Raw genomic sequence first — 27957 nt, forward strand, 5'->3', positions numbered from 1 at the left:
TTAAAAATAATAATTTAGTGAGGCAGCAATCAGATGGTAGTAAGTGGTGGCTGCCCCTTTAGAAGGGCATGCCCTTACTACTCAAAGTTCCCACCGAGCCCACAAGACCCATTTCCCTTACCTGTCAGGCCCAGCTTGATATATGTATTGCAAACCCTGTCTCAGGCTTACTCCCCTTCTCAGGGGGTTCTTTGCAGCCTGACTCAAGCTGATATTGGATTAAGAGCGCCACCCAGTGGCTTAGGGAGGTAGGACTCCAGCTCCTTTCCATCCTTAAAACCTCAAAGAAAGTATTGCTGATTTCTGCCCCCTCCAGTTTGGGGGAGGAGGCCCCTTTCCCTATGAAAATCACTCTACTAAACGCAATATGGTCATGTTGGAAGATGAGGAGACAGTGCTCTGGAGAGAAGGTATGAGACAGAATGGTCTTCAGAGGGAGAAGCTGTATGAAAAGAGAAATAAGAGAACTTCAGAAAGAGGAAGAAAGATCATTTGAAATGAAAACAGTAAGAATCCAGAAAAGAAAGGTCAGGAACTGCAAATTAAGAGGAAAAGGGCAGGTCAAAGGGTGTCACATGGAAGCTTGGAAAGAACCCTCATGGTGGAGAGAGGACATCTGAGTTTGCCCCAGCTTATAGCTCTAGTCCTCGGGCAGAAACAAGCCTCTGTTTGGGGGTCTATGACCCTAGGAGCTAAAATGCCTGGTCCTGAGGTCCTACCCTGTAAAGGAAAAAGTGCTAACAGAAAGAGTAAGGCAATGAGAGAGGATAAGCAACACTGACCAGTTTGTGTAGAGAGTAGTGATAGTCTGCTCCCCACACGAGTCCAGTGGCTGTGTCTGCTGCAGGAGGGTGTTGCGGATGACTCTGGACACATCTGCACCCAAAAACTGGGCTAGTGACTGTATGAAACTGATGTACGCTTTGACTCCTGCCAACAGCTCAGAAGGCCTGGCGATCTCCTGGGTTGTAGCATTGTAGCCAGCCAGCCACACAATGGCTCTGGGTGACAAAAACCATAATCACAGTCATAATGTCAAACATAGTAACAGTTATCACACTTATACTGTGTTCTAGGTGCTGCACTATGACTTAACTACACATATTAATCTCATGTAAACCTCATAGCAACCCAAAAAGGGAGGTATACTTATCATCCCCATTTTGTGGTGAAGAAACTGATTCACAGAGAAGTTCAAGCAACAGAGCCAGGACTTGAATCCAATAACATTTGATTCTCAATCACCATGTTCTTCTGCCTCCTCTAGGGAAATTAGATCAGGTGGTAAAACATCTAGGCTCCCAAATGCCATCTAACTGTATGAGCTGTCTCATAACCTCCTGTATTCTCAGGGCCAGCATTTGTCTTTTCTCCTTGGAAAGAATTAGTTCCAGTCACTGTCAGAAATGGAAAACCACACCCAGAAATCCTTAGACGTGCAGTGTAATCCTGAGTGGCCATGGGATGCCAGGTGGAGGGAGAGTACGCTTGGCTGGCACGCAGCTATAGCCAACCTTAGAGAAGGAAGAAGAATGTTAACACTGTATTATTTCAGGGGCACATCAGCAACACCCCCTCCCCCTTGGACTCCCAGACCCTTCCAAAATACCTTCCCCAGGAACCTGAGAATTCACAGTTAGAGTCAGTCCTCTTCCTTTAGACTTTCTTCCTTGTTAAAATGTAAACAGGGGGTTTTCCTGGTGATCCCATGTTTAGGAACCCACCTTGGAATGCAAGGAACACCAGTTCAATCCTTGGTCCAGGAAGATCCCACACGCTGCAGAGTGACAGAGTCCGTGTGCCACAGCTAAAGAGCTCTCACTCTTTAGCCACAACTACTGAAGCCCACATGCCTAGAGCCCGTGCTCCGCAACTAGAGAAGCCACTGCAATAAGCCTTCACACCAGAACAGAGAGTAGCCCCCACATGCTCCAACTAGAGAAAGCCCATGCGTAGCAATGGAGACCAAAAATTAAATAACTATAAAAACAACAATAATAAAAAATGTAAACAGTAGGAGAAAAAGGAACATCAGACCTTGTCAACACAAGTTTTGTCAGTCATCAGCACATCAATATGAATGAGTCCATAGGGTTCTCCCTAAAGCCACAGGTGTTTGGGAGTTTTGTTTGTTTTTCGTTTTTGGGAAAATGTTTATGGGAGGGGAAGGGGGGAACAGGAGCACCTGCTTCCAGGATGAAAAGGAGAAGGAAAACCACTTGAGGGAAAATACTACGGAAAGGACAGACTGGATGCAAGTCTAATCTATCTTAGAGTTCTCATTGAGGCCAAATCTTTAGGCCAACTTCGGGGCTTTAGGAGCAAGGATGTCAGTGAAGAAAGTATTAGAGGTGTTCAGGAAAAACTAAAATATCACACCCATGCTGCTTCAGAGCCTAGAAACCACTGCCAGTTTCTGAAGGTTCGCACATGGATGATTATCAAATTGTCATCTTGACATTTTGTATGTGCCTGAGACACTTCCTTCCATATAGCTAAAGTGTAAGGTATGAAAACAAACTAATTTTACTGTCACCAAGGCAAAAACCTAATTGAAAAAACAAGCCTGCATCTCCTACAATCAAGGTACAGATTCCTAACTATTCTCCCTACTTCTGTCCTTGCCCCGCTAGTGCAGGGTGAAACTACCGAAATATTGAGTGAGATTGCGTTCCTGCTCTGCTCAAACCCTGCCAAGCCTCCCTGTCTCACTCAGAATCAAAGCCGAAGTCCTGAGGGTGGCATAGAGGCACCTGAACAGTCTGAACGTCTGCCACTCCTCCAGCCTCTCTGACCTCACGTCCTACCAGTTTCCCCCCTGCTCATACTGGCCTCCTCCATGTTCGCTGAACATACCAGGCATGCTCCCACCTCAGATCCTTCACACTTGCTGTTTCCTCTGCCTGGAATGTTCTTTGCGCAGTCACCCACTTAGCTTTCTCAATTCCTTCAGGGAGTTCATTCAAATGTCACTTTCTCAAGCAGGTCTTCCCTGGCCACCCTATGTAAAATTCTACCACCAAAGCCACCACTATACCCTTCCTATCTCCTTCTCCTGCCTTTCTAGCCCTTATCATTTTCTAATCTAACACTACATATTGTATGTTCTTATTTTGTTTGTCTCTCCCAGTAGAAGGAAACTTTATGTGGCCAGGAATCTTTATTTCTTTTGTATACTGCTGTATCAACAGCTTAGGGAACACTGCCAACACACAGTAGATGTTCAATAAATACTTGTTGAATGAATGTGTAAATATACTAGTATACATATTGTAAAAAGAAACACAGAAGACTAGCAGATTATTCATAAAAATGTCTTCCCCTCATTCTCTAATTTGCCGACTATAGTGCCCAATTTCAATACAAGGAATGTTCCTGCAAATTTAGGGGCAAATTCAGGGGCAACAGAATGAGAGGCAAAGTGGGGAGAAGGGAACTGATTTCACTGAGGCCTATATATGTCACTCAAGATTATCTTTAATGCTCTACCAATTCTCAATTACAGGTAATTCTCATAACAAGGTAAATGTCATTATCCTTTCTTTATAGGGTAGGAAATTGAGGCTCAAACAAGATAGATAACCTGCTCTGGTGTCTTAGCGAAGAGCATCAACACAGATCTGCTGACTGCAGAGGCCCCATTCACTCTACTAACCAGTTCTGGTTGTTTATCAAAACAATCTATAAAGGTTTGGGGTTCTCTTCATTTATTTGTTTTAAATAGAGATGCCTAGGACCTATGCCAGATTAGCTGCTTCAGAATGACCACCAAGATGGAGCTAATGGAACCCAACTTTGAGAACTACCATACTAACCAAAGAGAAGACAAGGAAAGAGTGATACCTGTTGAATCTGGCCTCCAGATGGCTGCTTAGATACTCAGAAGGGAAGATGGTGTGTTCAAACACAGAGAAGCTCTGTACATGATTCATTGTCAGTGCCAACTCGGTCAAGTTTAGGTGTAGCTTGTCCATGCTGGGTAAAATTAATAAAGTAAAATGAGCCTCATTACAGGTCTGGCCCTGCCTGCTAGTAGCTGGGGAGGATCTGTCAGGCCCATTACTCCTGGATCCCTTTCATCTTCTCAAAAAACTCATCCTACAACAGTACACATTAATGCTGACTTCAAACGTAAAGGAGAAAATTCACATTGAATCGCTTTTCCATATCTGTCGTTCCCCACCACCACTTCCGCTCCCTTTTGCTAGCATCACTTTCTCTCTTCCCTGTCCTCCCTTCCTTGAGACAGTGCTGGCTGGCCCTTTAGGGCCCAGGGCCTCACTTGGTGACAATGCTGCGGTTTTTCCGGTGACTCTCCGCTCCTGGCTTGTCCCTCTCAGGCTCTCCTTTTCTGGGAGTCTGCCTCTGCTTCATGGTTTTCTTATTCTTGGCCTTGCTGATGGTAGTGGCACAGTGCTTTGGTAGAAGCTTTAGAAACAAACACACATGAATGGAAAAATGAGATTCCTTCCTCAAACTGCTGAGTAGTCCATCTAACAGTTATAAGTAAGTCCTTCCACTATTGCCTGTTCTTTGCTCGCTCTGCCTTTCTCTCTCTTTCCTTCCATGCATCTCTTTCTCTAGTGGGGGCCTACCTGGCATATGCTCACCTCTGTTAGTTTTCATTAAATATCTACCCATGTTTAGCCTCAGAGTTTCAATATGGCAGTGTCCTTCAGGGACCAGATCATCAATTCCTCCGTCCACTTCCTGAGAGTCTTTCCTAGTGGAAAAATTCTAGTAGAAAGAATCTAAGAGTTCCACTCAATTGTGCTTTCAGGGGTCTTCCAGCCTACAAAGATGGTCTGTTTTTTGCTAGTGTGGAACCACCATCTCACTTGCTATATTCCTTCATAGCCTGTCCCATGGATATGGAACATGGACAGACACACACACTACCACAACCCTCCAAAGACTCAGCGTTCACAACATGGCCAGCACTCTTTCCACTTCTTTTTTTTTATATAATTTTATTTCTTTATTTTTGACTGTGCTGGGTCTTCGTTGCTGCACAGGCTTTTCTCCAGTTGTGGGGAGTGAGGGTTGCTCTCTAGTTGTGGTACTCAGGCTTCTCATTGTGGTGGCTTCTCTTGCTGCATAGCACAGGCTCTGGAGCACTCAGGCTTCAGTAGTTGTAGTGCATGGGCTCAGTAATTGTGGCTCCTGGGCTCTAGAGCACAGTCTCAATAGTTGTGGTGCATGAGCTTAGCTGTTCTGAGGCAAGTGGGATCTTGCCAGACCAGGGATTGAACCCGTATCTCCTGCCATTGGCAGGTGGATTCTTTGCCACTGAGCCACCAGGGAAGCCCCCACTTCTTCTTTTTTTAAAAAATAAAGATACTGTATTTCTTGTTACTTAAACATCAATCCTGCATCTCTTCTCTTTAACAAGATACCCCCATTAGCCATACAGAAAATATAAGATAGAATTATATATTCAGATCTCTCCTTCAAGGTAATCACTCTGGAATTCTCTCCATTTAGTCCAATGACACTGAGTATGTGCAGAGCAAGACTGGAAACTCCTCATTTGGAATCACTCTTACAGCAGGGTAACAGCCATGAGTAAGCTGGTTTTCTTACTTTATAGTCACAATCGGTTTTTTTTAAAGTTCAAGTTCCTACTATTTCCAAAAAAATCAGGTCTATCTTGATGGGCAAAGATGTATCAACCTTGAAATTATACAAAAAGGTCTGTGGTAGATTCTGAAAGTAATTCCAAAAAATGTAACTCCATTAGTAATGCAACATCATGAATTATTTATTCAAAATGACAACTTTGGAGGGGCCAATACTCATTTGCAAAAGTTTTGTTGTGTGTGAAAATAATACTCACATTATGTTTTAGTCAACCCTGACCCAGCACTGAGCAAATATCTTTAACTGTGTGCTTTTGCATATATAGTAGGTATTCAAGTCGAGTGATGAATATACCCATAATTGTACTTGTTTACATATCTTCTTTGCATTAATTATTTAAATGTCTTTCAAACATTTATTTGTACTCCTTTTTCCCTTAAACTGGAACATTCCCTAGGGGCCAGAATTGTGTACCTTTCCATCCCAAAACCCCAGCACAGGCCTTAGTATCCGATAAATACCAAATAATAGAGCAGCTAACATCTATTGAGAATTACATACCAAATACTTAACATACTCTATTTCATTTCATTTTTATGCTACTTCTACTAAGAAACTATTTTTATCCACATTTTACATATGAGAAAATGGGAAGGTTAAGTAATAATATAACTGGGCATATGTACACACACACACACACGCACACAACCTGACTCCCTTCCTACCAAAGTTGCTACAAAGCCTGACTCAAACCCAGGAAGCCTGGGTAGTCTAGGAAACCTGAAGGACTCCAGGGCAACAGCAGAACGAGTCCTTCATTTTCAAATGTTCTATAAATTTAGGTTGAGCTAATCATGACCAGGTGCTATGAGTCAGTCAAGGGAGGGGAGGGGAAAACAACAGACAAAGACATAAAAGCAACCCTAAGGATAAACACAGAGGAGGTGCCTGAAAATGTTCAGATAGCTACAGATTAGGGTGCAGATGGACAGAACAGTGAGACAAGACAGGTGATCTGGGGGCTGCTGTTCTAAGTATGTGTACACAGGGCAGAGAGAGGAGGAGAAGTAAATTAGAAAGTTAACTCATCTCTTGAAACTCTTTAGATGAAAGACCAGATTTTGTTGAAGTGCAACTGCTCAAATAAGGGTATTTTTAGACGCTTCTATCAAGTCCCAAGGGAGCAAAGACTAAAGGGATGACACTAAGAAAAGAAGCCTGCCATAAACTCATGCATACAAAAGCCGTAGCCCTACCTGAAAGGCTTATAGAACTTGGTGTTTGAGAAGAAGACAGAGGCAGATAGAGAGGAAGGCACGGCAGAGCAGCAGAGGGGAGACTGAAACAGAGAAGGCTGAACCCACCTGCTCACTCAGGTTTCGCTGTTCAGCACAGATCTCCAGGATGCAGTTGCTAGTCTGCTTGGCCAACTCTTCCAGGAAGGAGTTGCAGTGATGAAGGCCATGGTTCTTCAGGTGGGGGTACTGTGGGAAAGAGGACCCAGGGAAGAAAGTGTCATCACCAAGACAGCCACGTCTTCCACATAATACTGTTCTGACCCTAGCATGAGCCACCCACTTCTACAGAAGAAGAAAATGAGACCCAGAGAGAAGACACACTGCACATAAAGCTGAGACATTAGGGACTTGCACCAGATATCTGTGGTGCCAAAAGATACCCAGGTATCTACGGGTACCCTTCCTTGGGCCAAAATCAACCCCTGAAATTGTGTTTTGAGGGAATAATAATGAGACATGGTTAGAGCGATGACAGGGTTTGGAGCTCAGGACACTCACCTCCTCTGGGCACATCTCATGTGTGCAGTGGACAAAGTGAGCACAGATCAGGGGGAAAGCAATGGCATAACGGAACATGGCAGGTTCCTCTAGGGTCACAGCAAACATCTTCTCAAAGGTACGCAGATGAAAGCTAAGGAACAGACAAGGAGACTCAGGACCAGGGTTTAGGAGCTGGTTCCTTTGAGGTGGAGAGAATATTGATTTCTTCGACAAAAGTTTTTTTTGAAACTTTTTACTTTGTATTGGTATATAGCCAATTAACAATGTTGTGATAGTTTCAGGTGGACAGTAAAGAGATTCAGCCATACATATACATGTATCCATTCACCCCCAAACTCCCCTCCCTAAACAAATATTTATTGATATTCATCTCTCCCTCTTTAAATTCCCTACTCTTAAAGTAGAGAGAAAATCAAGAAACTCAACCCTTTCAGTCTTTTTTTTACTGGATCCCAGGGCAGGTTAGCAATGTCTCCTTCCCTTTTCTTGTATAAAATTGCTATTCCTTTCTCAGAACATCTGCATGATTTGGGCCCTGATTTAGAAGTCCCTCAATACTACTAATTCACATCCCTCCCAAAAATTGACACTGAGGCTCCAGAAAACTTTCTCATTAATTCCATGAGACTGATCTTTCCCCAATCCTGTATCCTGTCAATGGCATGCACATTTGCCATTATTATGTCCTTTTCACATGTAGGTATTATACCTTCCTAACCATGCAGAATGCAGACAGCAGAGCCAACATACTGTGTTGTATGTTTGATTCCTCAAAGGGTAGAGTTATGCACAACAGTGGTCACTGAGTAAAGGCCAAATGATACCTAAGTAAGACAAACTTATGTGCATTCTCTAAAGGCCCTGTTCCCCAGCCTTCCCAATTATTTTCAGTCATCTCCACTAAACTTCCACATTTTCCATGTCTCTTTTAAATCACAAGGTCCAAAAACAAAAGATGCTAAAGAAGTTTCCAAAGATAACAGTGAAGAACAGACAATTGATGAATTATCCCAGAGAAGGCAAGGCTGTGTAAAGTCTAACTGGCTTTCCTAAAGAAAGCCAGCACAAAAGGGAATCAGCTTCAAATTCCTACCACTTGATAAGAGCTGGAATGAAGAAACTGTGGTTATAGCATCTGCCTCTAAGGAGATCTCAAAGAAAACAAGTCTTCCCAGTGTCTGGGGGAATTAGAGTGCTCCACAGAGGCCAGGCAAGAGATTAGGTCAACTGATAAAGAGCTCAGGACATACCAGAAAGTAGATAAATCAGAAGTTTCCACCAGCATATTCTCTACTGAGTCCAGCATTCGGGAGTGAAAGACAATGAGGTTCATCACCTTGGCTAAGTCGGGGTTCTCATGCAAGTGCAGGGGAGCCTTAGCCACACTGGTATATGCCTATGATTGGAGGTGGGAAAAGGGGGGAGAAAAACAAGATAAATGAAAAAGACTCCCCAGTCTTGGAACTATAGTTTGACTGGGATTTGTCCTGTCCAATCAGCAGTTTTTATTCCATACAGCACAACTTTGGAGTTAAAAAGAGGAGGAAGGGGAGTTTTCTAATGGTTCAGTGACTCAGTGGTAACAAATCCAATCTGCCAATGCAGAAGACACAGGTTTGATCCCTGGTCTGGGAACAGCCCACATGCCACACGCGGGACAACTAAGAGCATGTGCCACAGTTATTGAGCCTGTGCTCTAGAGCCTGGGAACCACAACTACAGAAGCCAACGTGCCCAAGAACCCGTGCTCTGCAATGAGAGAAGCCACTGCAATGAGAAGCCCACGCACCACCACTAGAGAAAAACCCATTCAGCAATGAAGATCCAACACAGCCAAAAAATAAAATAAATAAAATTCTAAAAAAGAGGGGGGGGATTGTGAGGAAGGAAAAACCTTGAGAATGGGGGACCATTAGCAGAAACAGATCTACCTGTAGACGGAACCAGTCCAGTCTCAATCCAGAAAAGTCAAATTTCTCTCCATTATCAACTGCAAGAAAAACAGAAGTTTAAAAGGAAATAATAAAACAGCACCTCTGTCCAATTTCATGGAATGGTAGGTCCTCTTCAAAGTCATCTTGGCTATTCCCTGGCTCAAGAGACCCATATTTCTAGAGAAAAAAATGTTCGCCTTCACTCTTTCTCCCCCACTTCCCTCCAGTTACCTTGTTTGAGATTCAGAGAGGAGAGAGTACTGACGAAAGAGGACATTATGATGGACTCCTCCTCAGGACACACAGACAGGTTCTACAAGAGAAGGTGGAGCCAAGGGGGCATTAGTTCCACCAGGAGAGAAATGAGGACCACAGGGCTTGGCCAGTGTATGAAGGTAGAAAGAACTGCCAAGTGTCACAAACAAAAAAGAGCCAAGCAAAATATGGAGGAAACTCCCTGAGTTCCATGCTAACATCCAACTGTCCTTTATTTTCTCTCCTGTTAGCATCACTTGGGAGGGAAATTACTAAGATTATTAGTCCTTTTTTAAAATCTTAACAAATGTAAAGGATGAAACTGGGCTTTTGACACACAGTCTACATAGCCTGAGATTCAGTCAAGGTGACCCCCAGAGAAAAATGACCAGGGATCACCCCCAAATTTCCAAAGTATCATCAATTAAACATACTTGAATGATGTCACTGAGCACAAGGGCATCAAATCTGGCCAGGTACTGAAGGTGGTACTGCTGAATCACCTTGATGTGTCTTCGGACCAGAGCCCTAACCTCCTCCAACAGGAAAAGCAGTTCTGCAATGCTCCTACAAAGTCAAGGATGAGAACAGAGAGCAGTGTGAGACTGAAAACATGACCTGAGACAAAGACAGTGACAACAGGGCAGAAACTGAGACCTCTTGAGGTCATCTGATGCACCACTCCCCATCTCTTTTCCCAGTCCATCTAAAGTCAAGATTCTTAACTATGCCAAGAACTAACGAGTCAACGTAGTCCTCAGGCGTCTTCGTCTTGGTGACATTTTCTGTGTGGCGAACCAGCCAAGTGACTTCATCACGAATGAAGGACAGGGCCATGAAAGCAAAAAGGGCCTATGGAGGGGACAGAGACTATGAGAATTTTCAACTTTAGAAATGCATTTCAAAGCACAGAGGAAACTATCATGAAAACGTGCTTATAGATACAACTGTGTAGCCATAGCAACAATAGTGTCCAACACTAAACACAGAGACCCACAAAAAAAGCATCCTACGAGAATCAGACCTATACATACGTTGACATTAGCTCACAATACCATCTTATCAAATGAAATTTTAGAAATATTTACTAGGTCAATACCACCTTATCAAATTAAATTTTAGAAATATTTACTAGGTATTTATGTGGTTTAAAAAAAAAAGCAAGCTCTGTCTTTAATTAGCTCACACTCAAACAGAGGATAAGACAAGTACACAAATAACTATAACATATGATACCATATGATAGTGCCCAAAAGAGAGATACAACAAGTTTTAGGGTACTCCAAGAAGATTCAAGGGAACCACCATATACACACACAAACAGAACAAAAAACTTAGAAATGCAAAAACTCAGGAATGCCAAATCATGCTTCCCTTCCTCTCTTTCTCTTGCCTTGGGACCCAGTAGTCCTGGTTCATCGGTTAAGACAGTCTCCAGCTCCTTCACAGCTATTCGCAGAAACTGGCGCCGTTGAGAGTGAAACTGGCCACTGAGGAAAGAAAGCAGAAGCTAGAGAATATCGCCTCTCCTACCCTCAAAAATCCTCCAAACGCAGAGCAGAAGAGATCTACCTTTAGGAAGGGATGTCAGCTAGAAGGAAGGTTCAAGTCCACAGTTAAGACTTAGTAAGGAAACACAAGACCCTGTGGGGCAACAGTGAGTTCTTGGGTTGAGACAATAAATCTGTACAGAAATAGGGGTGGCTTGGGTGACAGCAAAGGTCAGGAGAGATACCTATTCCATCCCCTCTGGAAGACCTCATTCTTTGCCTTTACCTGTTTGCAATTGCATGTTCCTTGCTTTCCTTTATGTCGGCCACTCGCTTGCCATACCTGAGAATTGACACAAGCACAAAAGGGTTGGCCACACCTCCGGTTAAAGTCCTCGTCCCACCTTCCCAGTCCTTGGAGATTCCAAACTACAGTCTGCAGGAAGCATGGACAGCACTCACCATCAGGATCTTTCTAAACACTACTTTTAACCCCAGTCTACTAATAAGAGACTCATGTCACTTCAGTTCAGTCAGTTCAGTCGCTCAGTCGTGTCTGACTCTTTGCAACCCTATAAACCACAGCACACCAGGCCTCCCTGTCCATCACCAACTCCCGGAATCTACCCAAACCCATGTCCATTGAGTCGGTGATGCCATCCAACCATCTCCTCCTCTGTCGTCCCCTTCTCCTCCTGCCTTCAATCTTCCCCAGCATCAGGGTCTTTTCAAATGAGTCAGCTCTTCACATCAGGTGGCCAAAGTACTGGCGTTTCAGCTTCAACATCAGTCCTTCCAGTGAACACCCAGGACTGATTTCCTTTAGGATGGACTGGTTGGATCTCCTTATAGTCCAAGGGACTCTCAAGAGTCTTCTCCAACACCACAGTTCAAAAGCATCCATTCTTTGGCACTCAGCTTTCTTCACAGTCCAACTCTCACATCCATACATGACTACTGGAAAAACCATAGCCTTGACTAGACGGACCTTTGTTGACAAAGTAATGTCTCTGCTTTTTAATATGCTATCTAGGTTGGTCATAACTTTCCTTCCAAGGAGTAAGCGTCTTTTAATTTTATGGCTGCAATCACCATCTGCAGTGATTTTGGAGCCCCCAAAAATAAAGTCAGTCACTGTTTCCACTGTTTCCCCATCTATTTGCCATGAAGTGATGGGACCAGATGCTATGATCTTAGTTTTCTGAATGTTGAGCTTTAAGCCAACTTTTTCACTCTCCCCTTTCACTTTCATCAAGAGGCTCTTTAGTTCTTCTTCACTTTCTGCCATAAGGGAGGTATCATCTGCATATCTGAGGTTATTGATATTTCTCCTGGCAATCTTGATTGCAGCTTGTGCTTCATCCAGCCCAGCATTTCTCATGATGTACTCTGCATAGAAGTTAAATAAGCAGGGTGACAATATACAGCCTTGATGTACGCCTTTTCCTATTTGGAACCAGTCTGTTGTTCCATGTCCAGTTCTAACTGTTGCTTCCTGACCTGCATACAGGTTTCTCAGGTCAGGTGGTCTGGTATTTCCATCTCCTTCAGAATTTTCCACAGTTTATTGCAGTCCACACAGTCAAAGGCTTTGGCATAGTCATGTCACTTAGAGATTATCTAGTTCTCATCATTATTTTGCAGATGAAGAAAATAATACCTAGGAAAGAAAAATGGCTTGCCCAAGGTCACATAGGGTTTTAATGGGGAAGTTGAGAATAGATTTCTTGTCTTGTGCTCCTGCCTTGACACCTTCAGGCCAAAGGACTCTTCCAGGTTTGAAGGCAATACAAAGAATCAGTGCATCAATATGACACAGGCCCTGCTCTCAAGTAAAAGTAGTTATTCCAGCTGGGTCCCCTTCCCACCTCCTCTTAGAATTTAATTGCATCAATTGTCCTTTATCACTGTAATCCCCCACTCTCCCCACTGGTTTATTCTCTTCTCCCAACACATCTCCCTAAGAATTAGGACCCTCGACTGACCCTGACCATCTACTGAACTCTGCCCATTCCCCTTATACCACCAATCTCCTCCAGAGACATCTTTATTCTTTTTCACCTCACCTTTCAGTGACCCTTGAAGCCCATATGACCTCAGACAATAAACAAATTGCTCTAAGGTCACCATCAACTTCTGAATCACCAAATTCAATGGCCTTTTCATTGTTCTTTGCTTATCTGCAATATCTGACTCTCTTGACCATTATCTCTTTTCCTCTACTAGTGGCCCATGCTCAAAAGTCCCACACCACTTTAGGCTGTGTGCTCTCTATGTCCCTTAGATCTGTCTTCTCTTGTCCTGCATCTGTTGCCACCATGTTAGTCGAATTTATCTTTCATTTCTCTTCTCCAGACCACCTCATTATTGAGCTTAGCACAGAATCAAAGAAATGGAGAGTAGGAAATTATATTAATCAAATCAGGATTCAACTCCACAGCATTCCTGGTGGGTAGTTATTTCATCCTCTACCTGGTACGATGGAAAGCAAGAGGATTAAGAATCAAAAAAATCTGGAATGATTTCCTAATTTCATCTATTAACCGAGTGATATTGAGACTGAGCCTCCATTTTCTCATTTATAAAAGAAGATATTGGGACTTCCCTGGCAGTCTAGTGGTTAAGACTCCATCCTTCTACTGCAGAGTCTAGGGGCAGGTTCAATCCCTGGTCAGGGAACTAAGATCCCGTATGCCGTGTGGCATGGCCAGAAAAAAAGAAGGAAAATATTAATATATATGCCTGAGTATAAGTAACATGAAGATCAAATTAGATCATTTATGTCAAAGAATTCCATAAACAATAAATCTTACATGTTACTGTTGTTCTTAATGATGGGAAACTAAATACACTTCAAACATCCCTTCCATTCCCAAGAAGCAGGAATCATTAGAAAGTTTTTCTGCATATCAGTATCAATTTACCTCCTGTAACTTCTAATGATTAATCTTAGATTTAGTCTCTCAAATATTGCAATGAATTTTTAATGATAATACTCAGTTGTTGAAAGTATGAGGAATAAGTATTCTCATAGACTGTTGATAATATATCTATTTGGAGGACAATCTGGCAAGAGCTATTAAAATTTGAAACATGCACATCCTTTAACCCAGCAAATCCACTTCTAAGAATTTACCCTATAGAATGTTCACAAAGATACATGTCTAAAGATGCTCATTACAACAGTATTTGTAAAGGCTTTTTAAAAGTGGGGGAGGGGTACAGTTCAAATGTCCATCAATAGTGGATTGGATTAATAAATTATGTTACAACCACATAAGGAAATACTATTTGACTATTAAAAAGAATAAGTGTCTATAGATTGATATACAAAGATATCCAAAATACAGTAAGTTTTTAAAAAAAAACTTCACAATATAATGTAGAATGTGAATCCATTGCTTTTTATCAATTGCTTATATAAGGCTAAAAATAAACACACCCCTCTACATGTTCACATATATACACAAGCATCTAGAGGACATGCACCAAAATATTTGGGGACATGAGATTGTAGTCAACTTCCTTTTGGTATTTTTTACATTTCTGGTGTTAGTTTTGCAACTACAAAGATAATAAAGGTATTTGACCCCTTCCTTAACCGCTTACCTCCTTCTCATTATAACCCTGTCTCTATTCTTCCCTTCAAGATCAAACTTCTTAAAAGAGTTACTTACTAAATTCCATATCTCCTATTTGGTCCTAAACTCACTGCAATCCAGGTTCTGACCTCAGTACTCAATTGAAGTTATCCGTATGCAGGTCAGGAAGCAACAGTTAGAACTGGACATGAAACAACAGACTGGTTCCAAATAGGAAAAGGCGTACATCAAGGCTGTATATTGTCACCCTGCTTATTTAACTTCTATGCAGAGTACATCATGAGAAATGCTGGGCTGGATGAAGCACAAGCTGCAATCAAGATTGCCAGGAGAAATATCAATAACCTCAGATATGCAGATGATACCACCTTTATGGCAGAAAGCGAAGAAGAACTAGAGCCTGTTGAAAGTGAAAGAGGAGAGTGAAAAAGTTGGCTTAAAGCTCAACATTCAGAAAACTAAGATCATGGCATCTGGTCCCATCACTTCATGCCAAATAGATGTGGAAACAATGGAAACAGTGACAGACTTTATTTTGGGGGGCTCCAAAATCATTGCAGATGGTGAATGCAGCCATGAAATTAAAAGACGCTTGCTCCTTAATATTCTAAGTTATGACCAACTTAGCATATTAAAAAAGCAGAGACATTACTTTGCCAACAAAGGTCCATCTTGTCAAAGCTATGGTTTTTCCAGTAGTCATGCATGGATGTGAGAGTTGAACTATAAAGAAAGCTGAGTGCAAAAGAATTGATGCTTTTGAACCATGGTGTTGGAGGAGACTCTTGAGAGTCTCTTGGACTGCAAGGAGATTCAACCAGTCCACCCTAAAGGAAATCAGTACTGAATATTCATTGGAAGGACTGATGTTGAAGCTGAAACTCCAATATTTTGGCCACCTGATGAAAAGAGCCAACTCATTGGAAAAGACCCTGATGCTGGGAAAGATTGAAGGTAGGAGTAGAAGGGGATGACAGAGGATGAGATGGTTGGATGGTATCACTGACACGATGGACATGAGTTTGAGTAGGTTTTTCCATCACCAGGAGTTGGTGATGGACAGGGAAGCCCAGCGTGCTGCAGTCCATGGGGTTGCAAAGAGTCGGACACGACTGAGTGACTGAACTGAACTGAACTGAACAAGAAGGGGACTAAGACCATCTTTACAAATAAATTAAACATTTTCCAGTCCTCATTTTATTTGACCTCTCAGCACTGTCAAACATAGATAACCAGTCCTTTCTTCTTGACATGTCTTCTTCCCTTGCCTCTGTTATTCCTCTCACTGATTTCTCTGCCTCTGCTGGCCCTTACATTTCAATGTCTCAGAGGTTCTCTCCCAGTCTTTTCTCACTTCACACATTCTCTGTGAGTAATCTCACCTACTCCCATGGCTTTGATTATCATTTTGCCAAACTTAATCTGAAACCATATCTCTCTCCTAAACTCCACAATCAAAACGTAAAAGGTCTAACATACATCTATCTTCAATGTTCTACAAATACTTCAAATGCAAACTGCTCAAAACTGAATTCACAACCTTTTCCCACAAACTAGCTTTTATCGTATGTTCTCTATCTGAAGGAATGCCAAGTATCCATTCCAGAAACCTTGACTTCATCCTCAGTTTCTCCTAATTTACTTCATTAATCTCTGCCTCTAGTTTTTTCCATCTGACTTCTTTTCTTCCCTGCAGCCAGAGTGACTTTTTCTAAAATGTAAATATGATTGTGTCACTGCCCTGTTTAAAAATCATTCAATGACTCCCTATCCCTTTTAGAATAGGCTCAAATTGAATAGATGGCAAGGCATCTGAGGACCCAACTTACCTCTCCAAGGTTGTCTTGACAACTTCTTCATTTCTGTAACCAGAGCTACATGAATTTCTTAGAAAATGCTATGCTCCTTCTTGCCTCAAAACCTTGATAGTTTCTCTGCCTAAAGTATCTTTCTCTGCCTTAAGCAACTTCCCTGCCTCTCCATTCACGCCCCCATGACTCCTACACACACACACACACATACACACTTCACTTGTTTAATTCTTCAGGTCTGTCTCCAGGTTTTGCTGGATCCTCCAAGGCCAGTTTAAAGCAGTTTGTGTTTATACATCATAATCCCTTATTATATCACAACAGTTTATCTATTTTTCACTAATTTGCAAGCTCTTTGAGAGCAGAGATTCTGTCTTTGTTTAAAAAGCACATAGACTGCATTTACAGCATACCAAGCACTTTTCTACATGCTTTATAAATAGTTACTCTTTTATTCCTCCTAACAACCCTAGGAGGTAGGTCATAGGGAAGTACTATCATTATTTATAGATAAATTGAGGCCTGGCATAAAGAAGTTAAGTAACTTGCCCAAGATCCCATAGTCAGTCAGTGGCAGAGCTGGAATTCAAAGTCAGGTAATCTGGTTTCAGGGTCCATGATCTTAACCTCTATGCTATCTTATTAGTGACTGTATTGAGTGAAGTACTTAGTAAATAGTATGTATTCAATAAATATTTCTTTGATAATTAGAACTATTCCTTAATACCTATACTCGGGACACTCATGGAGACTAGAAAAGGATGTTAGGAGGGGCTAAAAATCCCCAAAGAAGATCAGCTTGGCTCTCAGGTCTCACCCTTTCAAACTGCTAAACAGGTCCTCGGTGACTTTGTGCACCTGGAGCACATCCTCCCGGATGAGGGTGATGTACAGGGAGCCCTGCAGACACAGCTTCCACAGTTTCTGGCAATCAGCATTGGAGTTGAGGCACCCATGACAAAGAAGAAATCCAACTGCAGGTGGGTAAAACAGTGCAAAGGAAGACTTTTAGGGTTTGATCTCCATGTAACATGCTGCCAGGTCTATTTCTACCTCAACCCACAAAAAACTTACTGACAATCCAACGCTCCATCACTTCCACAGACAGGTACTCACAGGCCATCTATGAGAAGGCAGGCAGAGATGGTTTAACAGCTATTTAACTTGGTCTAAAGACTAAGGCAGTCAAGACAAGGACAATCAAGCTAGAATTGGAGTATCAAACACAACTCTTATTTTACCAGACTGGGTCAGGATCTTTGATAAGCCAATACCTGGGAAAACATGCCTATAATGGAGGTGAGGCACTAGAAATAGATTGAGGGGAAAATATACTTGAGGGGGGGAAAGGAACTTAGGCTAGAAGTAAGGACAAATAAATGGTTTGACTTAACTTCTCTTCAACAGTTCAGGAGAGTAATACTAAAAATCTTATGATTTCCCCCTCCCTTGGATTTTTTCACCATATAAAATATAAATCACTTGTCTAGTGCTTCTCATACATCTTGTACCATCAGTTCTATTTTTATGACCACATGGTGTATCTTCCTACTAGACGAGAAATTCTTTGCAGCAAAAACCTTGGGCTGATAGTAATTGAATAAAAACATTTGTTAATTAATTGACATCTATGCTCAAGTTCCTGCTGGGCTAAATAGGTGCCTAATGACTCAGTTTCATCCATTCATTCATTCTGTGAATATTTATTAACTTCCTTCTATGGGCAGGCACATCCTAATCCTGATCCAAAGAAAAGCTTCAACGTAACCATGGTTTTTTTAGCCACATAAGGTGATCAACACAGAAGTATATCCTAGCAAAGGGCTAAAGCACTCTTAGGGCTGATATCTCCTGAAAAGAAGAAGCCTCTACAGAAATGGCCTTGGAAAGAGCATGCTTCCACTGACAAGAGGAAAAGAGAACTCACTGTGTCTGAATTAGCAGGGTTAATCATGGCTGAAGCTGTGCCGATAAGACTCAGAAGCTGGACACTGCGCCACTGCTCAGCCCCTTGGTTCCTTCGGACAAAGAGGCAATACAAAGACAGGAGGGCTTCACTCACAGCCTGTGAGGGAAAACAAATGAATCCTTAAAGTCAATGATGGGGACAACCTACTTCTGCCTGAGAAATTCTCCAGTCTCTCAAGAAACTTGCCTTTGTGTGAGGCCCAAACTCCTCCGTCAGCTTCTTCAGAGGGTGGTCATACTCCAAGACCATCTGACCCAGACGGGCAAAACTGGAGTCACTTGAAGAAAGCACAGGGAAAATGCTTACAGCCCTCAATTAAGCATGATGTAAACTCTCATGTTTGCATATAGGTCAAAGGTGTGTACATAAGCTGGTATTCTCTACCACCTACAAAGATACTAAACTGTAAATTACATATAAAGATAACCCACTCCAGGCCCAGGAATACTAAGACAGAATCACATGATTCGGGGCTGGTCCATGAAAGTTTCTTCCTTACAAGCAACTGAAATAGGGTTGAACACATGATAGGTACTCTACAAATTCATGTTGATTAGTTATTGCGGGACCCAAATCTGTATACAGACCAAAAGGATACACACACACACACACACACACACACTCAAAGCAAATAAAAGTCACATGTCTAGGTACTCATGTAGACATGCAGGAATATATATCATACATAGAACAATGTTCAACAGCCCACTCTGATCTCTCTGGTCTTCACTTTTTTCAGCCTTTAAATGCTTTTATTTGCACTAACAGAAAGGCAAAGAATTGTACATAATTCAAAATCCATTTATATTTGGCTTCAAATGTATTATCATACATTACTTACCTCTAAAGGCTTTAACTTTACTAATATTATTCCTACTAATATTAAAAAATGTTTTCTTTGCTTTTTGCAATAACCTGAAAAGGAGAGCGGCATCAGCCAGCCCAGGATTAAAAACTCATTAGAGATAGTGCAGACTGGATAGCCCACTAGTAGATATTCAAGAATTAACTATATGTAAAAGTGCACGTCTTAGTGTATGCCCTTATAAGTATTCTAAATTGTTTTATTTTGCCTGTGTCATCATGTAGATTATAGATTCTCACATGAGAAAGCATGCCATCTACTTCCTTTGTATCCACTTTTACTTCATAGCACCACGTATGAGATTCATCATTTTGTATACATCTCCTTAACTCACCTGTGTCCATGCACCATCTCATGGGCACAGTTGAACATGCCAATGAGTACCCGTCGATCCTCAATCCGTGACAGAAGTAAAATAACTGAGGTGTAAGTCACTATCAAGTCCAGGTAACTCCGAGTGAAGTCAAAGTTGAGATTCTACAAGGAAAATACATAGAAATCCAAGAACGGCAAGGCCTATTAAACTCGATTTCCCCAATCATTCCAGACAGTGCTAACCAGACTCTGGACAGGTCTATTTAGAAGACGAAATTGGGGACTTCCCTTGTGGCCCAGTGGCTAAGACTCTGAGCTCCCAGTGCAGGGGGTCAGAGTTTGAGCCCTGGTCAGAGAACTAGATCCCACATGCCACAACTAAGACCTGGTACAGCCAAATAAATAAATACATATATTAGAAGAAAATAAAAAATGAAGAAATTGACAAGACTGCAAATTCAGATGAAGAAAACTGGAACAAGTTCAGGGGCTAAAAGTGAACTCAAGATATAAGGAGGCCAGGAAATTAGGGCTGGCCTAATTAGGTGTTCGATGAGGTAGAAGAACAACATTTTTATGTGGATTTTGTATTAAAAAAATCACAATGCTGATCTGCTTAACATGTAAATGCACTTTAACTTCCACATTTTTACAGAAGTATAGTCCTGAATTAACAGCCATTCATTCATTATACAGTATATATTATATTATAGTCCTGGAGGAACAGCCATTCCTCTAGTCCCATCTCACCCCACACTGTCCCAACAGAGACCATTTCCACGGCTCTAGGATAGAATACAATTGCAAAGAATCTTACGATATCAAAATGGCACTGGCAGGCATCAATGGTGTTGAGAAGTTCATACACATGATCCTGGGGGTAGAATTGGAGATGAGAATCAATGAAGAATAAAGAGAAGATGACATGTACTACCGGAATTTGAGGGAAAGGCTCTCTTCCTTGGAGGTCCTAGGGAGCCACTGAATAAGGTACAGGAGGCTGCTGAGTTCGGGAAGTTCCTCCCCCATGAGCTGTCAGTAGGCCCCTGTCAGGCTACCCTACTGGATGTCCATGTCTCCACAAGCACAGGTCCCTACTACACTGTGCACGCCTTCCCTCATCTTATTGTCCCAGCGCCCTCTTCCTCCACACACACAAAAAAAAAAGTTACAAAATGCAGATTATCTGATTGTTTGTTTCTAAAATACCAAAAATCAGGACCCTCCCCTTTTTTTAATTGATGAATCCCAAAATCAGTCTGTTCTTTGATTCTATCTCCTGTTCTCTTTAACAAATGGGAATACTACCAAACTTTCTATATGTTTCTACTTACTGATCACCTACCACAATATGTGCTAAGTATTTACTAGGTTATTTGCATATACTTCATCTAACCCTCATTCCAGTGTGAGAGGGATTCTTTTCTTTTCATACTTAATTTTGCCTAAATAATAAGCAGTTTTACTGTGGATACTTCTCTCCTCCCTCACATCAGCACTCACTCTACATCCTGTCCAACCTTCAGGCAGACAAGTTTAACAACCTAGTATGTCCTTTGTTAATTTTCACCCTATTTATATAATCCTATTCAGGTAGGGTGAAAAAGACAGAAGGTTTTTTTGAAAATCATTTGTGTTAAAAACTTGAGATAATATCACACTCTTATTACCATTTTACTTTTTTAATTCAATCATACCTGCTAAAAGTCCTCAAGTCTCTGGTAGATCCCTAATGCACTTCTTTTTAATGGCTGCATAGTAGTCCATGATATGGCCAATTCATTCTGTCTTTTCCCAACTGACGGCCTAGTCACTGCACATTGATACTGTCAATTCTACACAAGTTGAACTACTAGATCAAAGAGTATATATATATTTATTTTTAAAACACTTTGCCAAAAGATTTGAATAGGCTCTTTACAATTAAAAATATAAAAATGGTATGACGCAGTCCCTTCGCTGTTACCTGAAACTCACAACATTGTTAACCTGCTATACCCCAACACAAAATTAAAAGTTTAAATATATATATATAAATGACCAATAAGAACATGAAAAGATGTCCAATAATACTAACCATCAGGAAAATGCAAATTAAACTCACAAGAAGATACCATTACATACCCAGTGCAGTGCAATGCCGTGCAGTGCTCAGTCATGTCTGACTCTTTGCAACCCCATGGACTGCAACCTGCCAGGCTCCTCTGTCCATGGAATTTTCCAGGCAAGAAATACTGGAGTGGATTGCCATTTCCTCCTCCAGGGGATCTTCCTGGCCCAGGGATTGAATCCACATCTCCTGCACTGGCAGGCAGATTCACACACCCATTAGAATGACTAAAGTTCGGGAGTTTCCTGGAGGTCCAGTGGTTAGGACTTGGAACTTTAATTGCAGTGGCCCAGCTTCAATCCCGGAGAAGGCAATGGCAACCCACTCCAGTACTCTTGCCTGGAAAATCCCATGGATGGAGGAGCCTGGTAGGCTGCGGTCCATGGGGTCACGAAGAGTCGGACACGACCGAGCAACTTCACTTTCACTTTTCACTTTCATGCATTGGAGAAGGAAATGGCAACCCACTCCAGTGTTCTTGCCTGGAGAATCCCAGGGATGGCGGGGTCTGGTGAGCTGCCATCTATGGAGTCGCACAGAGTCGGACACAACTGAAGCGACTTAGCAGCAGCAGCTTCAATCCTGGTCAAGGAACTAAGATTCTGAAAGCCACTCAGCACAGCCAAAAAAACAAACAAAGAATGACTAGGGACTTCCTTGGAAGTTCAGTGGTTAAGACTTTGCTCCTAATGCAGGGAGCACGAGTTCAATTCCTGGTCAGGGAACTAAGAGCCTATATGCATGCCACACAGCGCATGGCCATGAATGACATGAATGACTAAAAGCAAGTTTGATAAGAATGTGGAGCAACAGGAACACTGATATATTGTGGATGGGAAGAGAAAACGGAACAATGACTTTGGAGAAAAGTTAGGCAGTTTCTTATAAAATTAAACATATACATACCATATGATTTAGCAATTCAACTTCTAGATCATTTATCCAAGTGAAATGAAAAATGTGTCCCCACAGTTATTTGTACTTAAATGTTTATGGCAACTTATGCATACTGGCCAAAAACTGGACACAATCCAGAAGTCCATCAACAGGGAAATGGATAAACAGATTGTATCCATACAATGAAATAGTGCTCAGCAAAAACAGGAAATGAATTGCAGATATGTAAAACATAAATAAATCTTTAAAATATTATGCTGAGTGAAAGAAGCCAGATGCAAAGGAAAACATGGTGTATAGATCCTAATTACATGTATGAACCTCCAAAAAAGAAAAATCTAATCTGGAATGCAGATCAGTGGTTGCCTGGGGACAGGATAAGTTGGGATTGACTAAGGATAAAAAGGTGCAGGGAACCTTTGTGTTGATGAAAATTATCCATATTTTATGCTGGCTATTACACAGGTGTATACATTTGTCAAATTTATTAAATGCATGAGAAAAAAAATGTTCCAAGTTATCATCCCCAAAAGGCTGTATCTAAATTAACATACAGGGAAACTGAGGCTGAGAGCAGTTAAGAAACTCACTACAGCCAAAAAGAAAAAAAAAACTCACCACAGATCACAAAGCTAGTAAGGACCAGAATTAGAACCCAGAGCCCATGATCTTCTGTCTGTACTACATGACCTCAAGACCTCTGTCTAGGTCTATGCTGCCTCCTTTGCTAGGAAGGCCAGTCTAAACTCCTTGCTGCAACCAAATTCCCAAGGGATAATATAACTGAGGTTTGCTTCCAGCCACTCATACAACCGATGTCACTACACAGGTTTTATACTATAAGAGACAGAATCAGAAAGGAATAGATTTAACATCTGTTGGCCCATTACTCTATTATACACTAAACACCGTGTTAAGTGTTTTCAATGTATTGTCTAATTTAATTCTTACAAATACCCCATGTAGTAAATCTTACTTCCCATTTTACAGATAAAGAAACTGGGATTCAAAGAGTTTCTTACCAAAGTCATATAGTTTATAAGTGATAAAGCTGAGAGCTGAAACCAGGTCTGTTTGATTCAGAGTCTACCTACTTCACAACACACAATACCTGTATCTCTATTTCCCTTCCATTCCTGAGTGAGCTGTACTAAACTCCTTGGGCTCAGAAGTTTACCACTGCAGCAACCAGAAGGTATCTTTTGGATTTTCAGTGAAAAACTTTTTTATATGCTTCCAGAATTCTTCTACTACCTCTACCAGTGCCTACCTTCTTCCTAACCATTACTCTCATTACCAAATGAATAACCTCTGACCTGACCCTCCTTCAGAACTTACGGTCTTCCGTGTCCCCCCTTCTATCTTCATTGCATGATCTGATGACCAGCCTGGATTAGCTCCCTAAGACACCCAAGGCAGGGCTCCATACTCTTGTACTAGCTGAAGAAATACTGTAATACCATTATAAACTTACATGGCTCAAATGACTAAAATTTGTGTTATTTCTTTAATACTTAAATAATGTGTTCATTGTAGAAAAATCAGAAAATACAAACATAATTTTAACTCATTTTTAAAACCACTCATAATCTCACCATACAAAGAAGTTCTAACCTTCGTATGCATTTTTATCTATGTAAATATACATTTTAGGGATATCTCCTCTGTTAAGCTACATTGTAATTTGCTTTTACACTAAAAAACATGTGAAGAGCATTTTTCCCATGCCAAGTAATATAAATATGTATTGTCTTTAGCAGCTGTATAATATTCACTTATAGACACACACTCTGAACTTTTAATTAAGCCTCTAGTTATTGAATATATCAATTATCCAGTTGTCACTATCATAAATAATGCAATAGAAATACAAGAGAGTACATTCTTGTACATATACCTTAGCACTTCTGATTGTTTCCTTAAGACAAATTTCTAGAATTAGAATTATTACATTTAAAAGTATATTTTCTAAGACTTTTAAAACATCATATCAATCTGCCCTTCAAAACCAAGCACTAAACATATTTTTACAGTTTATGGTTACAAAATAGTACATATTCAATGTCTAGAACTCAATAAAATATCACCCATACATTATGCTACCAAACATTGTTAATAATTAGATAAGTTCAAATTGAGAGAAATTCTGAAAAATAATTAGTCTGAACCCTTCAGAAAACCCTCAAAATAAGACTGAGAATTATTCTAGATTAAAGACTAAAGAGACATGACAACTAAGAGATATTACATCATGAATTCAATGTATGACCCTTGAGAAAATTAGAGGAATTTGAATATGGGCTATAACTATAACATTGTAGCAATTTTACATTTCCTGAGTACAATAACTGCATTAAGGTTATGTAAGAAAATAATCTTGTTCTTAGCAGATGTATGCTAAAGTATTTGTGGAGAGAAATGTCATGGTGCCTGCAACTCAAATGGTTCAAGGGAAAAAAAAAGATAAGCAAACATGGCAAAATATTAAAAATCAGGAGATCCAGGGGGAACATAGACCAATATTCATTGTACTATTCTTGAAATTTTTTAGTAGATTGGAAATAAAATTTGAGGGGAAAATACTTAAAATTTTAATTCAAAGAATACGAAAACATTTAATGTAATAAATTAAAAAGCATATCATAATAATCTAGCTCCAAAGTCAGGTATTTTTAATAGCTTAATGTATAATATCCCAAATATTTCCTACATATATACTAACACTATGTGTATATAAATTTATGTATCTTTTAAAACAAAAATAAAACTGTATCATACACTATTCTATAACTCACTTTCACTTAACAATACAACTTAGATATCCTTCCATATCAATGCATCTGATATTTTAAAGAAACAATAATAAGGAACATACATGAACATCCAAACATTGGGTACTTGGGCTAGAGAGAGCTCACCCGAAATTCCATAACATCCACAAATGACTGGTAGTAGTTGGTAAGGTATCTAATTATCTCAGATTTTTCCCGGTGTACTGGTCCTAAATGTTGCTGAAAGAAACAAAGTAAGAAGACAAGTGATCAAAGCAACCCAAGAGAATAGGGGTTATACCTAAAACATTCTTAAAGAGGGTTAAAATACGAAGACAGAGGAAGCTGGAAAATCTCCAAATTCTGAAGTTTCGGAGAGAATATTCTCTATCTAGGCAGGATGGTTGCATGTAATCCTGACTAGATATAGAGTGCTAAATGAGAGGAAATTTCAAGGTCTCTTTCAGCCAAAGTGGTTTACTATTCATATCTAGGTCAAAAGTAGCTGAATGAGAAGATGTTATAAGTAAGATAGTAAGAAATCTAGGGGTAACATTTAATAAGGGAGAAGTAAGGGACATGCCACTAGATGTATAACTCTAAGACAATAAACAAGAAAACACTGAGTAGGAAACAGGAACAACAATAAAATATATGCAACTGCTGCATCAAACAGAGCTCTCTTTCTTGGTAAGAACAAAGTGTTCTTGTGAACAGGGTCAATGTTTTGCTCCAGCTTACCCTTAGAAGAATCTCATCTTATCTCAGAAATCTCAAGACTACAATAACCTGAAGCCCCGTGTTTTAGCTTAGGAAAACGAAAAGAAGGCCACTCCATCCTCTGGCAAGTTCAAAGAGAGGCCATCAAGAGAGAGATTGAACCATTCAAGCAGTTATTTTGGAGAAAGGACAGAGGAGGGACAGCATTCTTACCGTGCTGTTTCGGACATCTATGTTGGGAAATTTCTTGTTGATGTACTTGAGAGATGATTCCATGGACTTTTCCAGTAAGAAAGGGGGCTTGGATTTGGGGTCTGAACAAGTCTGCACAGATAAATAACTTTATGTTTACCAACCCTTTCTCCTGTTCCTCAGAAACATACCTCTTCCCACATTGTGCATTCTTACACAATCTCTCTTAGGGAAAGGGGATCTGAGTATTAATTATAAAAGAATAAGAGTAGGTCAGGAAAAAGTTCCAGGACATTAAGCCAACCATCAGAAGAGCTAAATAACCTGGGCATTTCGTCTTGCTGGATAAAGGCTAACGTCTGCTTGGGCCCGGCACAAAGAGGAAGCTCTCTCCACCCCTCAGCCGAAGCCGGAAGGAGTGAGAAAAGCAGCTACTCAGGAGTTAGACTTCATGGGAGAATTAGTGTCATAATTATGTCCATTATATAAGCATCTCATCCCAAGGGCATTTATAGGAGGCATGGAGATGAAACTGTGTCCCAATGATTTATTATGAAATGCACCAAGGTCCCCTCCCCCAAGTCCCCCATTTTCTGTCCCAGAAACATTTTCTGTCCCACTCCCACCATCTTTATTTCTTAACTTCACTAGGCCCAGCACTAGCCCACCTCTTATCACTAGCTTCTCCCAATTCCACAGTTCCTATCCTAAACACACATATATAAGACCACAGTGAGACCTGTCTCAGACTCTAAGTAACTCAAAGGTAGTTACTCTTTTTAACCCAAATTTCCTATCTATTTTTTCCTTTCAGGGAAAGTACTTCCATTTAAAAACTTTTGGTAGACACCCAACTTGATTTCTTCAGAGTGTGGGGGCCAGCACTAAACAATAAGACCCAGAATTCTAGACCTAGACTTTTATCCAGGCGACTCGGAACATAATTATTTCCCATCCCACTGTTACCCCCAGCAGAAAGCAGATGTTCTCTTTGGGGTGAGAATCATACCAAAAAAGGCGGAAGCCCTGAAGAAAAGCCTCCCCTTCTGCCTCCCAGCACCAGCTGTCCTATATAATCCGAGTGATTGAAGGCCAGTTAAACCAGTGGGAAAGAGAAGGGAGTCTAACAGCTGGACCTGCCGGTCTCCGGGGTCCCCGCCCTACTGCTGCTGGAATAGTTAGTGCTAGTCCAGTTGCCCACACTTACCTTCTTGATGTTATACATCCGGATGAGGACCCCCTGACCTCGATCATTCAGGATAGTGAGCTTCTCTGCTAATTTATGCTGGTATGCAGAGGTCAAAGACATGATGGCCACTGAGAGAAAGGAGCATCCAGACAGCAATGCCTGATCTCCCCAAACACTTTCAGCTAGGGTGGTGACACCCTCTGGGCGGAAGCACCCAGCCTGGTTGGTGTGCTGGTCTTCCTGTCACCTCTACAATTGGCTCGTGGCTGAAAGTAGTCATTACGCCTCATAGGCCCTCAGAATCTTCTGTACTTCCTATTGCACACTCAGCAGGGGAGACTTCCTCTTTCTAGCTCTGCAGTATTTTTGGTAAGACTGTGAAATGAGTGGGGTGGGGGAGAGGGGCAGGCTTTCAAGGCTCTTCATAGTCTGGCACCAACCTTTTTGGCCTTAGCCTT

At 41.1% G+C, this 27957-nt stretch overlaps 1 protein-coding gene across 18 annotated transcripts in view; it reads right to left on the reverse strand.

Moving 5' to 3' along the window:
• NCKAP1L (NCK associated protein 1 like) overlaps positions 1 to 27957 on the reverse strand; it is a 64225-nt gene that overhangs the window by 16999 nt on the left and 19269 nt on the right. For 8 of the 18 annotated variants that reach the window (XM_081483576.1, XM_081483575.1, XM_081483577.1 and 5 more), the window contains 21 exons: positions 27518 to 27595; positions 26332 to 26442; positions 25546 to 25638; positions 20438 to 20494; positions 19640 to 19782; positions 18627 to 18717; positions 18399 to 18536; positions 17546 to 17594; positions 17289 to 17445; positions 11345 to 11401; positions 10962 to 11058; positions 10311 to 10420; positions 10003 to 10135; positions 9545 to 9626; positions 9311 to 9369; positions 8630 to 8775; positions 7377 to 7509; positions 6945 to 7064; positions 4283 to 4428; positions 3844 to 3975; positions 783 to 1001 (listed from right to left, as the gene is read on the reverse strand). In XM_081483576.1, coding sequence (XP_081339702.1) covers positions 783 to 1001; positions 3844 to 3975; positions 4283 to 4428; positions 6945 to 7064; positions 7377 to 7509; positions 8630 to 8775; positions 9311 to 9369; positions 9545 to 9626; positions 10003 to 10135; positions 10311 to 10420; positions 10962 to 11058; positions 11345 to 11401; positions 17289 to 17445; positions 17546 to 17594; positions 18399 to 18536; positions 18627 to 18717; positions 19640 to 19782; positions 20438 to 20494; positions 25546 to 25638; positions 26332 to 26442; positions 27518 to 27535 — 2291 coding nt within the window. In that variant the 5' untranslated portion in view covers positions 27536 to 27595. Of the gene's footprint in view, positions 1 to 782; positions 1002 to 3843; positions 3976 to 4282; positions 4429 to 6944; positions 7065 to 7376; positions 7510 to 8629; positions 8776 to 9310; positions 9370 to 9544; positions 9627 to 10002; positions 10136 to 10310; positions 10421 to 10961; positions 11059 to 11344; positions 11402 to 17288; positions 17446 to 17545; positions 17595 to 18398; positions 18537 to 18626; positions 18718 to 19639; positions 19783 to 20437; positions 20495 to 25545; positions 25639 to 26331; positions 26443 to 27517; positions 27680 to 27957 lie in introns of those variants that run through there. The other 10 variants (XM_081483583.1, XM_081483584.1, XM_081483588.1 and 7 more) reach the window with 2 other exon arrangements.

The sequence above is a fragment of the Giraffa tippelskirchi genome, chromosome 4 (assembly GCF_054371585.1).
Source record: "Giraffa tippelskirchi isolate mGirTip1 chromosome 4, T2T-mGirTip1v1.2.pri, whole genome shotgun sequence".
NCBI lineage: Eukaryota > Metazoa > Chordata > Mammalia > Artiodactyla > Giraffidae > Giraffa > Giraffa tippelskirchi.